The sequence below is a fragment of the Hyperoodon ampullatus genome (assembly GCF_949752795.1).
Source record: "Hyperoodon ampullatus genome assembly, chromosome: 7".
Classification (NCBI taxonomy): domain Eukaryota; kingdom Metazoa; phylum Chordata; class Mammalia; order Artiodactyla; family Ziphiidae; genus Hyperoodon; species Hyperoodon ampullatus.
Window position 1 is genome coordinate 14,205,359 of NC_136920.1, and position 19,357 is coordinate 14,224,715.

Consider the following 19,357-nt stretch of genomic DNA (forward strand, 5'->3'; position numbering starts at 1 on the left):
GAATGGCACTCAGTAAGGCCAGAGGTCACTTGAGCAAAGGCCAGGCAGCAGCTCAGCCAGATCTTCTCAGGATGATTTTTTAGGATCGCCACTTTCCATCTCTTATTTTCTGCTGAATATATTAGGAAATTCAATTAGTATATCCAGAGATGACGAAGCTCTAGGGAACCAACACAAACAAACTAAACTCATAAAAGATTATGTATAAAAAACCCCCAGAAATCCAATTTATTAATTTCTGGTTAGAGTTTAAACTATCAAGTAGAACAGATACTAGTATTTGCTGATATATGTATTCCCTTCCTATGGATAAGTCTACATGCATCTACTTTATGATTAGAAGGTTACTTGATGAGAATGGATTAGTGTAAGAGGAATTAAGTAAGTGCTCTTCATATCTGGTGTTTCTCAACTATGATATTCTGATTCATCCTTGTACACTAAAGGAAATCACTAGTAGCACAGACTTGAAGTTTGAGCCTATGGGTAGGTTTGCCTTTTAACGGTTCTTCCCTCCAGCTACATACATACAGTTTTAAGGATACACATTTATCTCTCTACTAAGGAGCTATTGTCTTTGTTCTCACTGTGAGATTATAGCCATAGATTCCTAACTGATCCCCTATCCTGACCGCCCCCCTGCAATTTATTCTCCAAAAAGCAGCCAGGATAATCCTGTAAAACTTAAATCAGATCATCTTATTCTTCTACTCAGAACCCCAAGATGAATTCTCATCTCATTTGGAATAAAAGCCACAGTCTTTACACTGACTTTATGGGGTGACCTACGTCTTGGTTCCCTTGGAAGAGCCTGGGTTTATGCTTATTTTCTTGACATCCTATTACTGACTTTACCTTTTACCCCAGATTTTCCACTTTTTGTGTGTGTGAAATTTTTAAAATTAGTATTTGCATTAAAGTATACCAGCATGGATTAATAGACCTCCATTTGGTTCTTCTGACTTCTCTCACAGTCTCACGTAGTGGCATATAAAACACACGTGCAGTGAACAGAGTTCTTATTTTATTGTAGCTGGATCTAAAAGACTAATGACCACTTGTCTCCCATTTCCTGATCCTGATAAGACAAAATCTAACTGACAGCTCCCTTGGAAGGATAATATGCAAGGTGCTGGCTGTTAAAGCTAAGAGTTCAAGCACAGGGGCAAGGGCAGCTAACTCCTCTGGTCTTAGGTGGTGGCAGGAAAATCCTTGAGGTTTTTCTTTCCCCCTGATGGCCACTTGGTATAGCACCACTCATGCTGTGCTGTGGTCCATGTGGTGGTCTGTGAGATGCAGGGAGCCTCTTCAGGGTCAGAAAGAAATATGGGAAATTGTGACTTAAGGTCATACAAGTTGTGTCTAGGAAATAGAGGCTGAGCATTCTTGCCATAGAGTACAGTATAATCTAAATGTTCTTGTTAAATCAGTTTTGTCACTAATTGTATATTAAAGCTATAACTGTTAGTTTTATTATTTGGTAATGCTTTTAAATTTTGCAACAAACGCTTTCAGCAGCATTTGGCTCAAACCAAAACGAAAACTGCACATTTAATTGTCTCAAGAAACTTGATGATGGGACTTCCCTGGTGGTGCAGTAGTTTAGACTCTGCACTCCCAATGCAGGGGGCCTGGGTTCGACCCCTGGTCAGGGAACTAGATCCCACATGCATGCCACAACTAAGAGCTCGCATGCTGCAACTCAGGAGCCCATCTGCCACAACTAAGACCCAGAGCAACAAATTAAAAAAATAATAAAATAAAATAAAGTTGATAATGGATGTGTAATCTAAGTATTTGTTAACATTTACCATCCACTGTGGGGGGAATAGAATTATCACTGTCCATTTGAAAACCACAAGACACAAATATGGGGAAGAAGCATCAGGATCTACTTCAAAAATTAATGTCTGATTTAAGAAGAATGGGCCAGCAGATGATAATTCAATATGTGAAGCTGCAGGAGGTGTGTTTACATGTCATTGAAAAGCACACCTTTCCATTTGGATCAAATTACTCTTCCAAATTAATTTTGCTCATTTTCAATTCCAAGTTTTATTGTGCTTGTCAGTAAAGTGAATCGGTGATGATTAATTAATTGATTCCCTTTGCAAGTCATCAAATAATACCAGATTAAATCAATTAGAGACTGCAATTAGAAAATTTAATTTCAAAATGGTTTAATTTTTACATCCAATTCAAAGAATCAAAGCAAAATATTTAGAAGTTCATTCTTTTGTCTAAAATGCGATTGTTAATGCCATTGTAAATTTAGTTGAAAAGTTCAACAGTGGAGATAAAATGTTGTTTTGGGGGGTGATAATACTAATACAGATTTTGGTGGAGCAGAGTATAGTGGTAAAATCAATGTTCTTACATACTTAAAAGCCTAGGGAGCAGATATGTAGTTGAAATTGGTTGTGATACGCACAAAATTCATGACTGCATCCAAATAAGCTTTAGTATTCCTCCAGTCAAAATAGAAACTGCAATTGTTAAAATTTACAAATTATATATGTGTGTATATTTGTACACAATCAGAGTATATATATAGCTCATCTACAAAACTTCTGTGACAGAAGCTCTTGTTGAACGTAAAAATATATTAGCATGGCTGTATGTATTTTCTCTCTTCATTGCCTGTGAGCCTGAGCCTTTGAAAAACCACTTTGTAAAGCAACCTACATTTAGGCCACATTATGTGCAAAATCAGTTGGAAATATTTAATCAAATTATTCAATGAATGTATCATGAAAAGTCAGCTTTTGAAGTTTTTAACAAGTTGCAATTATGTGAAACAAAGCTTACAAAAAGGAAGAAGCTCAGATTTCTCCCTACCAAAGCCTGGGAGGAATTCAACAAATCAAAAGATGAGAGTTCAAATGGTTTAATTACCTGACTTGAAAATCGGTGCTTTGGAAACATCTTGACTTTGACGGACCTCCTGATTTTAAGTGGATAAATTTATATTCCCACCAGAATGGGATGAAATTGTAAAGGCCTGTGATTTTGCAGTATCTACATTTGATGAAGTGTTAAAAGGCATCACAAATAGAGACAATTTAAGAGCTCTGTCCTATAAAAATATTATTGAAGAAAGGTGGGCCGAATGGAGGCAGAAATACAGCCCATGTGAAAATATTGGAGCTGAAATAATTACACATTTTAATATAAAAAATAGAATTCAGAATATCTTCCGTTTAGCAGAATCTGCTCTGAACTTACAGCTTCATCAGCATCTGGAGAGAGAGTATTTTCTCAGTTAAAACTATTATGGGCTATGGAGAAGCAGTGTCAACAATTTCAAATATACTAACCATAAAATGAAGCTTTGTAGAAGATTGCAATTTTATAAAAAATATAAAAATAAATAAGATCATATTGAAAAGAAAGACATTTTTCAGAAAAATTTTCACATCACAATGTTAAAGGCAACAATGGCTAAGTAGCCAATTAAGGTATATATAAATATATCTATATCTCAAGAATAATTATTTACTTATGCTATTTTTAAATGTTTCAATAATCAATATGAAAGGTTTCAAATTTTTTTGCTTTCATGTTCATAGCTGTGTGTCATTTAAAAATATTCTAGAAAATTTTATTTTGAATAGAATTTGTTTATTGGTCCACCAATATAATAAAATAAAATTTTTGGTCCATAAATACATATTTAAAAAATTAATGTAATATTAATTATTTTTTAGTCCCCTCTTTCACTCTCAAAGGTGCCCCAGTTTGAATAAGGAATTATATGGTCACCCTACTTGCATGACTTGGCCCCTTATACTCTTTGCCCCTGTCTCACTGGTTCACTCGCCTCCTATCTGTTCCATAGATGCTGCAGGGTGCTGTCTATCTGGATCATGTTACCCTTGATATCTGCATGCTTCCCTCACCCCGTATAAGCCCTTGTCCAAGTGCCCCTTTCTCAGTGAGTCCTTCTCCAACCAATATATTTATAAATGCCATCCCTCCCCCATTTCTTATCTCCTACCCTTCATTAATTTTTATTTTTTTTTACATATTAATTTATTATCTGTTTCCCACCACCATAATGTAAGGCTCAGGAACCATTTATGTTCCTTTGTTTTGTTTTGTTTGTTGACTCCTGCATCCCCAGCCCTGGCACATGACAGGCACTCAGTAAATATTTGTTCGTGAAATAAACTACTGGCCAACTACCCTTTAGAGTCACTCATTATTTCTTTTGGTATGTTAAATTTAATTGTGTTATAGTCTTCCCCTAGACACCATCCTGTCTAGTTAAAGGAGCTTTGCTCTGACTCATTTTGTTTGTTTTATGGTTCTTTTCTGAGTCCGATGACTTCTCTATGTCAGTGCTTTTAGGGCAGGGAGAGGGACACCGTATTTGTTCACATGCCAGCTACTGTGCTTAGAATTTGGCCTTTCTGTGTGGGATGGCTGGTACTCCTCTGCCTTGTGAAAGGAGATTTCAGAGATAGGCTAGTTATTGTCCCCTTTAGAAGCTAAAAACATCTTCTAACTCTGGGTGTAGATAAGTACCAACATTTTTTTTTATTAAAAAAATTATTTTATTGAGGTATAGTTGTGTTAATTTCTGCTGTATAGCAAAGTGATTCAGGTATACATATATATATGTATTCTTTTTCGTATTCTTTTCCATTATGGTTTATCACAGTATATTTTTTTAACATCTTTATTGGAGTATAATTGCTTTACAGTGGTGTGTTAGTATCACAGGGTATTGAATATAGTTCTCTGTGCTATACAGTAGGACCTTGTTGTTTATCCAGCATCCAACAGAAATTCATTCTTTCTTCTCTTTCACTTGTATGTCTTAGGTGCAGCTCGTGTGTACTACCAAAATCCAGGAGCCCCATGCCCACAGGTATTTTTTAAAATTAAATATTTAAAAAATTAAGTTTATGAGATAATTGTTATCACCTGTGTTTGGACCATAATTTGCTTTGCAGGTGTTTATTACTAGAATTCCTACTACCCTCCCCCTTGTTCCATGATCTGTGAGCAGAGGTGGATTTCTGCCCAGCTGACTTGGCAGTTTCTCAAGGAGCCTGGCTTTTAGATGGGTTGTCCAGGCTGGTGGGCTCTGCTATTTCCTTTACCACCTGAAAAAGTGTAAATAGTCCAAGTCACCACAGATGTTTTGGCCCAGCCATTTCAGATATCATGCTTCAGTTCACAAAAGAGAAAACACCTAAAGAAATTTCAGCAGGATGCCGACAAAATCAGACCTAGGATCAGGGCTGCACTAAAACAGTGTGTCTCCATGGAAGATTAATGAATATATACTTCTTTCCATATTTGCTCAAAATTTATTTAGTGGTGGAGGGATTTCCTTTTAATAAAAGTTACACATTGAAACAGATCCACTTACTAAATTATCTCTTCCGGCCAAAGCAGAATTGACAGTCTAATAAAATTAAAAGGCCACTTTTCCTGTTCTCTCTTCAGTTATAGCTTGCAATTTTTTAAAAAAAGTGAGACAACATTCTGGGAAACAAAGGGTTTAAAATGTAGATAGTAAAGGTCCATGCTTGGTGAAGAGTACTACACCACATATTATTTGGTTTCAGAATTGCAACCAATAGTGCACACACGGTGTAAAAATAAGGGAAGGACCTGTGCTATCTTTTGAAGTATTTTTACAACTCCCCACTTTAAGGCACTTTCTACTTTGATGGGAGTGAAGCCAGTTTACTAATACATATGCCAGCTTATTCCAGTTCTAGGAAGCTGCCTGGTGGGCGTGTCTCCTAGGCCTTCCTGTCTCTCCCCCTTGTAAAAAAATGAAAACAAAGCAAAACAGCAACAACAACAAAACAGTACCTGGTACAAAATAGGCTCTCAGTTAATATTGATTTTTTTTTTAAATTGAGAAAACCAAGTCTTTAATGGAAATACTAATAAACCCAGGAACGTATACGATGAGAACCAGCCCAACCAACAGCCATTTTCCTGTGTATCTGGCATTGTGATCAGTTGATGGCATGCCAATGGTAACTTATTGACACCCCCTCCTCTGTAGTACAAATCTGTGATCTATTTCCCATCAGACCCCTTTCTCCCTCTTCTCTTGCTCTGCTCTGTACTCCAGGGGAGCTGAACCCTGCAGGTTGGGTTTTCCAGGCTCCAAGGTCTGTAGGCTTTTACTGGTTTCATCCAATGGGAGGCACTGTGAAGAGACTGGAGGGTGAAAGGCAGGGAAATTTAGGGCCTTTGCTCCCCCAATCTCTCTCTCCACAGTGTCTCTGTCAGCAGTTATATCTACTTTTATGGCTTCAGCTGGAGAAAAACAGGTCTGCTGTGGTTCCAGTTTATGCCTGTTAACCTGGGCTCCTGGGCTCTGGTAACTTTGCCTCTTTGCTTTGTCCCTTTGGCCTCATGGCTTCCTGCTGTAGCTAATCTCTGGGTTCCCTCAGTGTTTTCTGTTTGCTTCTTAGCTCTCCCATCACCTGTGTAATCAAATTTCTGGATTAAATTCCTTCTTCTTACTCCTAGTGTTTGTATTTTCCTGAGTGGACCTTGATCGATGTACTTAACCATTACTGAATGATACTTATTGTGTAGATCTGAGTGGGAGAGTGATATGAAATCCAGGTGGCCTAGTAAATATGTAATGGACTGATACAAACCCGAGGCTGGTATAATTCAGAGCCAACAAGGCTCACATGTACAGATGGAGCATGAGACACAGAAACAAGATTCCTGCATTGTTTCCACCATTTCCTCTGGCTTGCTTAAATTAACCAAACATTAGTTTCAACTTTAAAAGTACCAATACCTTGAAATATTAGTCGTGAATATAACAATATGATAGTATTTAGAAAAGTATCTTTTATATGAACAGAAATAATTTTGGTAAGAATAGGGAGGGAGACTTCATAAAAATATTGCAGAGGAATGAATGGGGAAAAAAATGAAGCCCCTCACTTGAGAAGTCTGGATTTTTTTAAATGCATCTCTTGTATTTGTATTACTAAAACCTCTGAGTAATGAAGTTGTTGCTGATGGCATGCTAAGCGCCTGTATCATCTTCAGTAGGTCTGGGGACAAATCAAAGGAGCTCTGATTTGAGGTTTCTCTCTTTTCACAAACATTTCCTGTAGTGAGGCAAACATCAACTCTTCAAGGTCTCTCGTTTCTTATTTAGAAGTTTATATTGTTGACTCAATTACTCTTAGGGTATTTTGGCAATGATCTATTTCTCTTTATACACTGCACTAGGAGTCTGGTTAGAAACCAGTAAGAGTTCTTTCAATAAGCACAAGTATACCCCACCTGTAAGATGGACAGGCTTTTAGGATTATACAGACCCATATAAGAAACTACATTTATTCTACACTGGGGCACAGGGCAGAAGAATGTGTTCCCAGTCCTGCTGCCTTTTGTATTTCTAAGACACATGCCTGTGGCAGCAATTACTAAGGGATTATGACTGAAAAGAGCTGTGAGAGAGAGCTCCTCTGTACATTGTTGGAAGCCTCCAAGAACTAAATCAGTCTCTTGTAATCAGTCACCTGACCGTTTTTGTTCTTAGATTAAACACCCCTACTCCCCCCCAAAAAAACCCAAACTTATGTGGGGCAGGAGGCCATGTTGTACCTAAAAGACAAAGTCTTGGGCTTCCCTGGTGGCGCAGTGGTTGAGAGTCCACCTGCCGAGGCAGGGGACATGGGTTCGTGCCCCAGTCCAGGAAGATCCCATATGCCGCGGAGCGGCTGGGCCCGTGAGCCATGGCCGTTGAGCCTGCGCATCTGGAGCCTGTGCTCCGCAACGGGAGAGGCCACAACAGTGAGAGGCCCACATACCACAAAAAAAAAAAAAAAAAGACAAAGTCTTTTAAGAAGGGAAGAGATCCACTTCCTCCTAAATTTTCCTTGTTAAATACTCAAACTGAGTCAGTAGCAGGACATGTTGTACCCAAGAGATAGTCTTTTTTTCTTAAGAGAGGAAGATAAGCATCTTCCTTCTAATTTTTCCCTAGCTCATAAATACATAAAAATAAGTAAAGTCGTAAGACTTTGTTGTCATTTTTGAAAATATATTTAGTGAAAGACGTAGAATATTTGGTTTTATTTATTGCTTTGTGTGTGTGTGTGTGTGTGTCTCTGTCACACACACACACAGTTTGGTGGGTTGTTAGCTAAGCTTCTTGGTTAATGTTGATTGCAAACATTATTCCAGAGTCAGTTACCTATATAACCCAGTGATTCCACTTCTCAGAGTGTACTCTATGGAAATAAATATCAAATATTTATGTAGCAGTATTGATTATAACAGTGAAAATCAGAAGCAATCTAGGTGTCTAACAATAAGTGATTGATTTAATAAATTATGGCACATTATGCATTTGAAAACTATATAGCTTTTATATATCATTTTAAAAGATAATTTAGTGATAGAAAACACAAGCTTCACAGTCTGCAGGCCCGAACTCTGTTATTTGACATCTGTATTGGGTAGAGCAAAGTTTTTAACTTCTCTAGGCCCCAGTTTTTTCATCTGGGAGTGATAAAACTTACCTTTAAGGTTTTTATGAGGATTTAAAGAGAACATGTGTAAAACCCTTTACAGAGAGCCTGGTGTAGTATACACACTCAATAAATGTTAACTATTACGTTTGCAAAGATAAGGATGTGCATAAGGATATGGAAAAATGTTAACTTTAAACATGAAAAAAACAGTAATATTCAAATTTTCTAAAATCATACACAATCATAGAAGAGTGTAAAAGTAGAAGCCAGCATGTCTAGAGTATTAACTGCCTCTCAAAAGGAAGAGTATGTGTGGTTTAGTTTTTTCTTTGTATTCCTCTGCAGTTTTAAAATGTTCTACATTTAACATATTAATTTTATATTTAAAAATAATTTTAGTAGGACTCACAACAGTGTAACTGTATTAATGTAGTATACGGAAGGTTGTTTATGGAATCGTTATTTATGAATGTGTGCATGTGTGTATAACTAAGATATACGTGAGAATTGTACTGCTGATGCCCCATCTGCCACCCCTACCGCCTCATCTGTTTTCATCATTTCTTTTCTAGTATAGAGGACCTTTGTTTTGAAAATACAACTTTATGTACACAATTATTTTATAAACTCACGTATATAAAAAGTCAGAGAGGTACCTTCTGCTTAATATTGCTGTAAACCTAAAACTGCCCTAAAAAATAGTCTTTAAAAAAAGTCAAAGAAGGGACCTCCCTGGTGGTCTAGTGATTAGGACTCCACGCTTTTACTGCTGGGTCCGAGTTCAATCCCTGGTTGGGGAACTAAGATCCCGCAAGCCACGCTGGCACCACCAAAAAAAAAAAAGTCAAAGAAATGCGAGATATACAGGGTAAGATGTGAGACCACCTCCAGTAGAGTCTTTCCTCCCACCACCTAATTACCAGCTCCTTAGGTAACTGTGCCAGTAGGTATGTCTTCTTACAGACCTTTGTGTATGCATATTCATACTTATGTATCTGTGCTCTTTTTTTTTTTTTTTTTCTTTTTTTATTAGTTTCTGCTTTATAACAAAGTGAATCAGTCATACATATACATCTGTTCCCACATCCCCTCCCTCATGCATCTCCCTCCCTCCCACCCTCCCCATCCCACCCCTCCAGGCGGTCACAAAGCACCGAGCTGATCTCCCTGTGCTCTGCGGCTGCTTCCCACTATCTATCTACCTTACGTTTGGTAGTGTATATATGTCCATGCCTCTCTTTCCCTTTGTCACAGCTTACCCTTCCCCTTCCCCATATCCTCAAGTCCATTCTCAAGTAGGTCTGTGTCTTTATTCCCGTTTTACCCCTAGGTTCTTCATGACATTTTTTTTTTTAAATTCCATATATATGTGTTAGCATACGGTATTTGTCTTTCTCTTTCTGACTTACTTCACTCTGTATGACAGACTCTAGGTCTATCCACCTCATTACAAATAGCTCAGTTTCGTTTCTTTTTATGGCTGAGTAATATTCCATTGTATATATGTGCCACATCTTCTTTATCCATTCATCCGATGATGGACACTTAGGTTGTTTCCAGCTCCGGGCTATTGTGAATTAGAGCTGCAATGAACATTTTGGTACATGTCTCTTTTTGAATTATGGTTTTCTCAGGGTATATGCCTAGTAGTGGGATTGCTGGGTCATATGGTAGTTCTATTTTTAGTTTTTTAAGGAACCTCCATACTGTTCTCCATAGTGGCTGTACCAATTCACATTCCCACCAGCAGTGCAAGAGTGTTCCATTTTCTCCACACCCTCTCCAGCATTTATTGTTTCTAGATTTCTTGATGATGGCCATTCTGACTGGTGTGAGATGATATCTCATTGTAGTTTTGATTTGCATTTCTCTAATGATTAATGATGTTGAGCATTCTTTCATGTGTTTGTTGGCAGTCTGTATATCTTCTTTGGAGAAATGCCTATTTAAGTCTTCTGCCCATTTTTGGATTGGGTTGTTTGTTTTTTTGCTATTGAGCTGCATGAGCTGTTTATAAATTTTGGAGATTAATCCTTTGTCCGTTGCTTCATTTGCAAATATTTTCTCCCATTCTGAGGGTTGTCTTTTGGTCTTGTTTATGGTTTCCTTTGCTGTGCAAAAGCTTTGAAGTTTCATTAGGTCCCATTTGTTTATCTTTGTTTTTATTTCCATTTCTCTAGGAGGTGGGTCCAAAAGGATCTTGCTGTGATTTATGTCATAGAGTGTTCTACCTATGTTTTCCTCTAAGAGTTTGATAGTTTCTGGCCTTACATTTAGGTCTTTAATCCATTTTGAGCTTATTTTTGTGTATGGTGTTAGGGAATGATCTAATCTCATACTTTTACATGTCCCTGTCCAGTTTTCCCAGCACCACTTATTGAAGAGGCTGTCCTTTCTCCACTGTACATTCCTGCCTCCTTTATCAAAGATAAGTTGGCCATATGTGCGTGGGTTTATCTCTGGGCTTTCTATCCTGATCCACTGATCTATCTTTCTGTTTTTATGCCAGTACCACACTGTCTTAATTACTGTAGCTTTGTAGTATAGTCTGAAGTCAGGCAGCCTGATTCCTCCAGCTCCGTTTTTCGTTCTCAAGACTGCTTTGGCTATTCGGGGTCTTTTGTTTTTCCAAACAAATTTTGAAATTTTTTGTTCTACTTCTGTGAAAAATGCCAGTGGTAGTTTGATAGGGATTGCATTGAATCTGTAGATTGCTTTGGGTAGTAGAGTCATTTTCACAATATTGATTCTTCCAATCCAGGAGCATGGTATATCTCTCCATCTATTTATATCATCTTTAATTTCTTTCATCAGTGTCTTATAATTTTCTGCATACAGGTCTTTTGTCTCCTTAGGTAGGTTTATTCCTAGATATTTTATTCTTTTTGTTGCAATGGTAAATGGGAGTGTTTTCTTGATTTCATTTTCAGATTTTTCATCATTAGTGTACAGGAATGCCAGAGATTTCTGTGCATTAATTTTGTATCCTGCTACTTTACCAAATTCATTGATTAGCTCTAGTAGTTTTTCGGTAGCATCTTTAGGATTCTCTATGTATAGTATCATGTCATCTGCAAACAGTGACAGCTTTACTTCTTCTTTTCCAATTTGGATTCCTTTTATTTCCTTTTCTTCTCTGATTGCTGTGGCTAAAACTTCCAAAACTAGGTTGAATAAGAGTGGTGAGAGTGGGCAGCCTTGTCTTGTTCCTGATCTTAGTGGAAATGGTTTCAGTTTTTCACCATTGAGGATAATGTTGGCTGTGGGTTTGTCATATATGGCCTTTATTATGTTGAGGAAAGTTCCCTCTATGCCTACTTTCTGCAGGGATTTTATCATAAATGGGTGTTGAATTTTGTCGAAAGCTTTCTCTGCATCTATTGAGATGATCATATGGTTTTTCTCCTTCAACTTGTTAATATGGTGTATCACATTGATTGATTTGCGTATATTGAAGAATCCTTGCATTCCTGGAATAAACCCCACTTGATCATGGTGTATGATCCTTTTAATGTGCTGTTGGATTCTGTTTGCTAGTATTTTGTTGAGGATTTTTGCATCTATCTTCATCAGTGATATTGGCCTGTAGTTTTCTTTCTTTGTGACATCCTTGCCTGGTTTTGGTATCAAGGTGATGGTGGCCTCGTAGAATGAGTTTGGGAGTGTTCCTTCCTCTGATATTGTTTGGAAGAGTTTGAGAAGGATGGGTGTTAGCTCTTCTCTAAATGTTTGATAGAATTCGCCTGTGAAGCCATCTGGTCCTGGGCTTTTGTTTGATGGAAGATTTTTAATCACAGTTTCAATTTCAGTGCTTGTGATTGGTCTATTCATATTTTGTATTTCTTCCTGAGTCAGTCTTGGTAGGTTGTGCATTTCTAAGAATTTGTCCATTTCTTCCAGGTTGTCCATTTTATTGGCATAGAGTTGCTTATAGTAATCTCTCATGATCTTTTGTATTTCTGCAGTGTCAGTTGTTACTTCTCCTTTTTCATTTCTAATTCTACTGATTTGAGTCTTCTCCCTTCTTTTCTTGATGAGTCTGGCTAATGGTTTGTCAATTTTGTTTATCTTCTCAAAGAACCAGCTTTTAGTTTGGTTGATCTTTGCTATCGTTTCCTTCATTTCTTTTTCATTTATTTCTGATCTGATCTTTATGATTTCTTTCCTTCTGCTAACTTTGGGGGTTTTTTGTTCTTCTTTCTCTAATTGCTTTAGGTGCAGGGTCAGGTTGTTTACTCGAAATGTTTCCTGTTTCTTAAGGTGGGATTGTATTGCTATAAACTTCCCCCTTAGAACTGCTTTTGCTGCGTCCCATAGGTTTTGGGTCGTCGTGTCTCCATTGTCATTTGTTTCTAAGTATTTCTTAATTTCCTCTTTGATTTCTTCAGTGATCACTTCATTATTGAGTAGTGTATTGTTTAGCCTCCATGTGTTTGTATTTTTTACAGATCTTTTCCTGTAATTGATGTCTAGTCTCATAGCATTGTGGTCGGAAAAGATACTTGATACAATTTCAATTTTCTTAAATTTACCAAGGCTTGATTTGTGACCCAAGATATGATCTATCCTGGAGAATGTTCCATGAGCACTTGAGAAAAATGTGTATTCTGTTTTTTTTGGGTGGAATGTCCTATAAATATCAATTAAGTCCATCTTGTTTAATGTATCATTTAAAGCTTGTGTTTCCTTATTTAATTTCATTTTGGATGATCTGTCCATTGGTGAAAGTGGGGTGTTAAAGTCCCCTACTATGATTGTGTTACTGTCGATTTCCCCTTTTATGGCTGTTAGTATTTGCCTTATGTATTGAGGTGCTCCTATGTTGGGTGCATAAATATTTACAATTGTTATATCTTCTTCTTGGATCGATCCCTTTATCGTTATGTAGTGTCCTTCTTTGTCTCTTCTAATAGTCTTTATTTTAATGTCTATTTTGTCTGATATAAGAATTGCTACTCCAGCTTTCTTTTGATTTCCATTTGCATGGAATATCTTTTTCCATCCCATTACTTTCAATCTGTATGTGTCTCTAGGTCTGAAGTGGGTCTCTTGTAGACAGCATATATATGGGTCTTGTTTTTGTATCCATTCAGCCACTCTGTGTCTTTTGGTGGGAGCATTTAGTCCATTTACATTTAAGGTAATTATTGATATGTATGTTCCTATTCCCATTTCCTTAATGGCTTTGGGTTCGTTATTGTAGGTATAGTCCTTCTGTTGTGTTTCTTGCCTAGAGAAGTTCCTTTAGCATTTGTTGTAAAGCTGGTTTGGTGGTGCTGAACTCTCTCAGCTTTTGCTTGTCTGTAAACGTTTTAATTTCTCCATCAAATCTGAATGAGATCCTTGCTGGGTAGAGTAATCTTGGTTGCAGGTTTCTCTCCTTCATCACTTTAATTATGTCCTGCCACTCCCTTCTGGCTTGTAGAGTTTCTGCTGAGAGATCAGCTGTTAACCTGATGGGGATTCCCTTGTGTGTTATTTGTTGTTTTTCCCTTGCTGCTTTTAATATGATTTCTTTGTGTTTAATTTTTGACAGTTTGATTAATATGTGTCTTGGCGTATTTCTTCTTGGATTTATTCTGTATGGGACTCTCTGTGCCTCCTGGACTTGATTAACTATTTCCTTTCCCATATTAGGGAAGTTTTCAACTATAATCTCTTCAAATATTTTCTCAGTCCCTTTCTTTTTCTCTTCTTCTTCTGGAACCCCTATAATTCGAATCTTGGTGCGTTTAATGTTGTCCCAGAGGTCTCTGAGACTGTCCTCTGTTCTTTTCATTCTTTTTTCTTTATTTTTCTCTGCATCAGTTATTTCCACTATTTTATCTTCCACCTCACTTATCCGTTCTTCTGCCTCAGTTATTCTGCTATTGATCCCATCTAGAGTATTTTTCATTTCATGTATTGTGTTTTTAATCGATGCTTGATTCATCTTTAGTTCTTCTAGGTCCTTGTTAACTGTTTCTTGCATATTGTCTATTCTATTTCCAAGATTTTGGATCTGGGAAATAGAATCTTGGATCAGCTTTACTATCATTATTCTGAATTCTTTTTCAGGTAGACTGCCTATTACCTCTTCATTTGTTAGGTCTGGTAGGTTTTTATCTTGCTCCTTCACCTGCTGTGTGTTTTTCTGCTTTCTCATTTTGCTTATGTTACTGTGTTTGGGGTCTCCTTTTTGCAGGCTGCAGATTCGTAGTTCCCGTTGTTTTTGGTGTCTGTCCCCCGTGGCTAAGGTTGTTTCAGTAGGTTGTGTAGGCTTCCTGGTGGGGGGGACTAATGCCTGTGTTCTGGTGGTTGAAGCTCGATCTTGTCTTTCTGGTGGACAGGTCCACGTCTGGTGGTGTGTTTTGGGGTGCCTGTGGCCTTATTATGTTTTTAGGTATCCTCTCTGCTAATGGGTGGGGTTGTGTTCCTGCCTTGCTAGTTGCTTGGCATAGGGTGACCAGCACTGTAGCTTGCTGGTCGTTGACTGAAGCTGGGTGCTGGTGTTGAGATGGAGATCCCTGGGAGATTTTCGCTGCTTGATATTTTGTGGAGCTGGGAGGTCTCTTGTGGACCCGTGTCCTGAAGTTGGCTCTCCCACTTCAGAGGCACAGCACTAACTCCTGGCTGCAGCACCAAGAGCCTTTCATCCACCCGGCTCAGAATAACAGTGAGAAAAAGTAGAAAGAAATAATTAGTAGAAGAAAGAAAGAGAGATTGAAAGAAAGGAAGAAGGGAAGTAAGGAAGGAAGGAAGGAAGAAAGAAAGAAAGGAGGGAGCGAGGAAGGATGGAAAGAAAGGAAAGAAAGGAGGGAGGGAGGGAGGAATGAAAGCAAAAGGAAGAGTGAATGGAAGAAGAGAGGGCGGGAGGGAGGAAGGAAAGAAAGAAAGAAAGACAGGAGGGAGGGAGGGAGGGAGGAAGGAAAGAAAAAGAAAGTGGAAAGAAGAAGGGTGGGAGGGAGGGAGGGATGGAGGAAAGAAAAAGAAAGAAGGAAAGGAGGAGCGGAGGGAGGGAGGGAGGAAGGGAAGGGAGGAAAAAAAGAAAGAGCAGGTAAAGTAAAATAGAATAAAGTATGAAATATAGTAGCGTTATTAAAATTAAAAAGTAATTATTGAAAAAAAACACGGACCGAAAGAACCCTGGGACATATGGTGGAAGCAAAGCTATACAGAGAGAATCTTACACAGAAGATTACACATACACATTCACAAAAAGAGAGCAGGGGGAAAAATCAAAAATCTTGCTCTCCAAGTCCACCTCCTCGATTTGGGATAATTCGTTGTAAAAAGAGGAAAAGGGCGAAAAGTCTGAAATCTTGCTAAGTCCACCTCCTTAATTTGAGATAATTCGTTGTAAAAAGAGGGAAAAAAAAAGGGGGGGAAAGTCTTAAATCTTGTCCTCAAAGTCCACTTCCTCAATTTGGGATGATTCGCTGTCCATTCATGCACTCCACAGACGCAGGGCACATCAAATGGACCGTGGAGCTTTAATCCGCTGCCTCGGAGGCTGCACAGAGAGATTTCCGTGTCTCTGCTCTCACAGCTCCCGGGTCTCAGCCTTGGACCTGGCCCCGCCTCTGCGCGTAGGTCGCCGGAGGGCGTCCGTTCTTCGCTCAGACAGGACGGGTTTAAAGGAGCCGCTGATTCGGGGGCTCTGGCTCACTCAGGCAGAGGGGAGGGAGGGGAATGCCCTCTCCTCGCGCAGCAGGCAACAAAAGGGAAAAAAGTCTCTTGCCTCTCCGGTAGCTCCAGACCCTTTCCCCGGACTCCCTCCGGGCTAGCACTAACCCCTTCAGGGTCTCTTCCTGCCGCCAGCCCCAGACCTCTCCCTGCGCTCCGACTGAAAGCCGATACCCGAGCCTCAGCTCCCAGCCCCGCCCGCCCTGGCGGCCGAGCAGACAAGTCTCTCGGGCTGGTGTGTGCCTGAGGGCACCGATCCTCTGTGCCAAAATCTCTCTGCTTTGCCCTCCACACCCCTGTTGCTGTGCTCTCCTCCGCTACTCCGAAGCTTTCCCCCTCCGCCACCTGCAGTCTCCACCCTCGAAGGGGCTTGTAGTGTGTAGAAACCTTCCCTCCTTCACGGCTCCCTCCCACTGGTGCAGGTCCCGTCCATATCCTATTGTCTCTGTTTATTCTTTTTTTCTTTTGACCTACCCAGGTATGTGGGGAGTTTCTTGCCTTTTGGGGGGTCTGAGGTCTTCTGTCAGCGTTCAGTAGGTGTTCTGTTGGAGTTGTTCCACGTGTAGATGAATTTCTGATGTATCTGTGGGGAGGAAGGTGATCTCCGCGTCTTACTCTTCCGCCATCTTTCTCCGGCTCACGAAGGACATCTTTAGCTGCAAACTTTATTTCTAAAATTTTTGTTTGTGATGGAGATTTGAATCCAGATCCAACTGAGTCCAATACCCTCAGTCTTAAGACCTTTGTAAATCTGCCTTTCCTGAGACGGATTGATCAGTAAATGGGAGAAGATATCAGCTTTCCTGCTCCCCAAATGGCTTCTCCTTCTCCATCACCTTGCTGGTTCTTCCTCATCCCCCTCCAGCCCCTGAAATTTACAAGCCCCCAGGGTCTGTATCTGTGCTTTTAAAATTACATAAATGGAAGGATATTTTTCATACTGTTCTGGGCCTTGCTTTTTTAAGTTAACAATATAACTTAGAAGTCTTCCTTAGTTCATAAAATTCTATGTTGGCATTCTTTTTGGCAGCTGCAGGGTTATTCTATAGCATGGGTGGACCATAATTTATTTGACTATATTTTCATTTAGTCTAATTTCAAATTGCTCATAAAAACTATTCTGTTTTTGTGTTTTAAGGAATGTCCTTGTATGTATATCTTTACAGATATGTCCAATTTTTCTGTAGGATAGAGTCTTAGAAGTGAAATTGCTGCATCCAAGGGCATATGCATTTGAAATATTGATAGATGCTGCCTTGCAAAGGGTTTTATAATTTATGTAGCTACCTATAATATATGTAAATGTATATGTGTAGATATAACCCTGACTTTTGCCAACACTGCATATTGTCAATCTTTCAAAACTTTGATTCACGGGAAAAGAATGGTATCTCACCATTTAATTTCCATATTAAAGATTGAGATTGAGTATATTTTTATGTAGTAAACATTCAAATTTCTTTTTCTGAAACTTACTTTTTTAAAAATCCTTAGCTCAGGTTTCTCTTGGGTTATATTTTTACTATTGATTAATCAACTTTTAAATATTTGAATATTGTTTATGTTTTAAATATTTATTCATGTTAAAGTTTTAAATACTATCTTTATCAATATTTTTTTCTTTTTTGACATCACTTCAGAATTTTATGCCTTTCTTAGGAAAGTCTTTATCACTCCAAATTATTTTAAAAATCCTCCATTTTCTTCTAGTATTTTTGTTTAAACATTTATATCTTGAATTCATTAAAAACACATTTGTGTGTACAGTGTGTTAGGGATCTAAATTTATTGTGTTCCAAATAGGTTATCATGTACCTTGATTCTAATAGTCTGTTTCTGATTATTTGAAATGCCATGTTTACCATATGCAAAGTGCTCATAGGTACCAGAGTCTGTTTCTGGGTTTTCTAGTCTACCCTACTTTTGATCTACTTGTCTGTTTCTTTACCAATATCACACAAATTAAATTATTATCACTCTGTAGGATACCGCATCTACTGGGACAAGTTATCCCTGTTTTTTTTTTTTTCTTCAAAATTGCCTTGAGTGTTCTCACTTGTATTGAATTTTAGCATCAGCCTATTAACTTGAATAATTCGATTATAATTTTTGTATGGATTACATTGAATTTATAGTTTAATTGGGAGAAACTGACATAATATTATACATCTTTATTTAGGTGGGTCTTCTTTTTAGTGATTTTTCTTCATAGAAATCTTACACATTTCTTGTTAGATTTATTCTTTAATACTTAATATTTTTTTTCTTGGTATTGTGAACACATTTTTCTCCTCATTGGATTTTCAAATCAGTTACCCCTGGTCTATAGGAGAGACACTAATTATTTCATTTTATTCTTGTATCTTGTAGCCATCCTGATTTTTAAAAATTCATTATAATAGTTGTTATATCATTTATCTGTCATTTTCTAGGAATATTATTATATATTTAAAAAGAGTGAGAGTGCTTTACGTTTTTCTTTAAAATATATAAATCTCTTATTTTTACTTTTAAATGCATTTGCTAATGCATTCTGGAATAATATTGGAGACTAGCAATGATAGTAGGAGCCTTGTCCTCCTCTTCCCTTAATTAGAAATGTGTTTAGTATTTGACTATTAAATATGAGGCTTGTTATAGATTTTTATAGACATATTTTGTCAGGTTGGAATTTTTCTTCTTCTCCTCGATCTTCAACAACAGGAATGGTGGTTAAATTTGTTTTCAGTTGCTTTTCAGTACTTCTCAATATGTTTATAAAGATTTTCTCTTTTTCTGTTAGTATAGTGAATTAATAATAATCCTTTTTGTAATGTTGAACCATTCTTGGATGACTGGTGTGCACACTACCACACACACACACACACACACACACACACGTACACCATTCTGTCTTTGGTTTTAGTACCAAGTTTCTGGGATATTCATTGAACCTACTGGGTGATTTTTCCATATTTTATTATGTACTTGGTAATTTATACAACGCTCCCAAAAAGCTGTTAGTTTTTTTGGTTTGTTTTCTGTTTAATTGATTTATGCTTTTATTCCTTCTGTTTACTTTTTATTTTATTTTTTATTTTTTGAGAGTCTTGAGTTGGATGTTTCATTTGCTTCTGGTCTTTTTTATTTTTCAATATTGCACCTAAGTCTATTTATATTTTTCCTTTCAATAACATTTTGCTTTCAACTCTGAAGAGCATGTGTGATTTTAT

General features: G+C 37.9%; 1 protein-coding gene across 2 annotated transcripts in view; it reads left to right on the forward strand.

Annotated features, from left to right (window-relative positions):
• Positions 1-19,357, forward strand: part of LPXN (leupaxin) — a gene marked incomplete at both ends in the record, with an annotated part of 45,386 nt that overhangs the window by 10,003 nt on the left and 16,026 nt on the right. The window contains one exon of one of the 2 annotated variants that reach the window (XM_079707933.1): positions 4,827-4,873. The exons of the other annotated variant lie outside the window; for it this stretch is intronic. Coding sequence (XP_079564059.1) covers positions 4,827-4,873 — 47 coding nt within the window. The remainder of the gene's footprint in view (positions 1-4,826; positions 4,874-19,357) is intronic. 2 annotated transcript variants of the gene reach the window in all.